This window comes from Seriola lalandi, unplaced genomic scaffold, assembly GCF_002814215.2.
Source record: "Seriola lalandi dorsalis isolate HSWRI2012SDOR001 ecotype SW California unplaced genomic scaffold, Sedor1 jcf7180002051229, whole genome shotgun sequence".
Classification (NCBI taxonomy): Eukaryota; Metazoa; Chordata; class Actinopteri; order Carangiformes; family Carangidae; genus Seriola; species Seriola lalandi.
This window is the reverse complement of record NW_019521782.1, coordinates 19983-20772: the sequence shown is the minus strand read 5'-3', so window position 1 is coordinate 20772 and position 790 is coordinate 19983. Positions and strand designations below refer to the sequence as shown.

The 790-nt window shown below is 48.7% G+C and overlaps 1 protein-coding gene across 1 annotated transcript in view; it reads right to left on the bottom strand.

The window, feature by feature from the left end:
- Positions 1–5: 5 nt before the first annotated feature.
- Positions 6–790, bottom strand: part of LOC111649567 (serine/threonine-protein kinase RIO3-like) — a gene marked incomplete at its 3' end in the record, with an annotated part of 3956 nt that continues 3171 nt past the window's right edge. Inside the window, exons 4-6 of the mRNA XM_087172018.1 lie at positions 569–774; positions 254–413; positions 6–137 (exon numbers count right to left, since the gene is read on the bottom strand). Coding sequence (XP_087028144.1) covers positions 6–137; positions 254–413; positions 569–774 — 498 coding nt within the window. The remainder of the gene's footprint in view (positions 138–253; positions 414–568; positions 775–790) is intronic.

Genomic DNA, 790 nt, shown 5'->3' with positions numbered 1-790 from the left:
GACAGGAGGAAACGATGAACGAAAGAAGAGGAAGAGTTAAAGAAAAACTGTCTCACCTTCCCTTCGTGCCACAGCATGTTGTATTCACTGAGATCAGCATGAACCAGGTTACACTCCTGAAACAGCTGCTGCATCATCTGCAGAGAAAAGAGTCAGAAAACATGTATCATACACGTCGTTCTACATGGAAAAACATTCATGACAAAATAAAGAAATAATGAAAAGCAGCTGTTGTTGCCGTCAGTGCACGTACATGTAGGACCTGGTAGTAGGCGTTCTTCATGTCCTCGGAGCCCAACCTGGCGTCTTTGAGTTTGGGAGCGGGAACGTGGTCTTTACCGATGAACGACATCACCAGGATGTGTTTCTTCAACATCACCACCTCCGGACACGGGATCTCCGCCTTCTTCATCCTGGACACAAACGTTTTTTTTAATTTACCACAAACGCCACGTTAGTTTCCATGAGCTGTAAAAACACGCTGCTTCAGCATCAGGGTACAAACAGACAAGAGGCCTGATGTGGACGAGGTGGCACCTGAGTGCTCCGCCGTCACCGTGTCGGTTACCTGCTCAGGTTGTGCATCTCCTTCTCGGCCCACAGCCGGATGATTTTGCGCGGGTTCAGTTTGCTGAATCTGTCTATGAAGCGATAGTCGTCTTTGATGTAGCGGTCTCTGTTCTTGAACTCGTTGAGCGTCGTCTTGAACACCTTCAGCACCACCTCGTCCGGGACCGGCTGCTCCTCCAGGCTGAAACACACACAGGTTTCCACCTGTTTGTTTATTTGT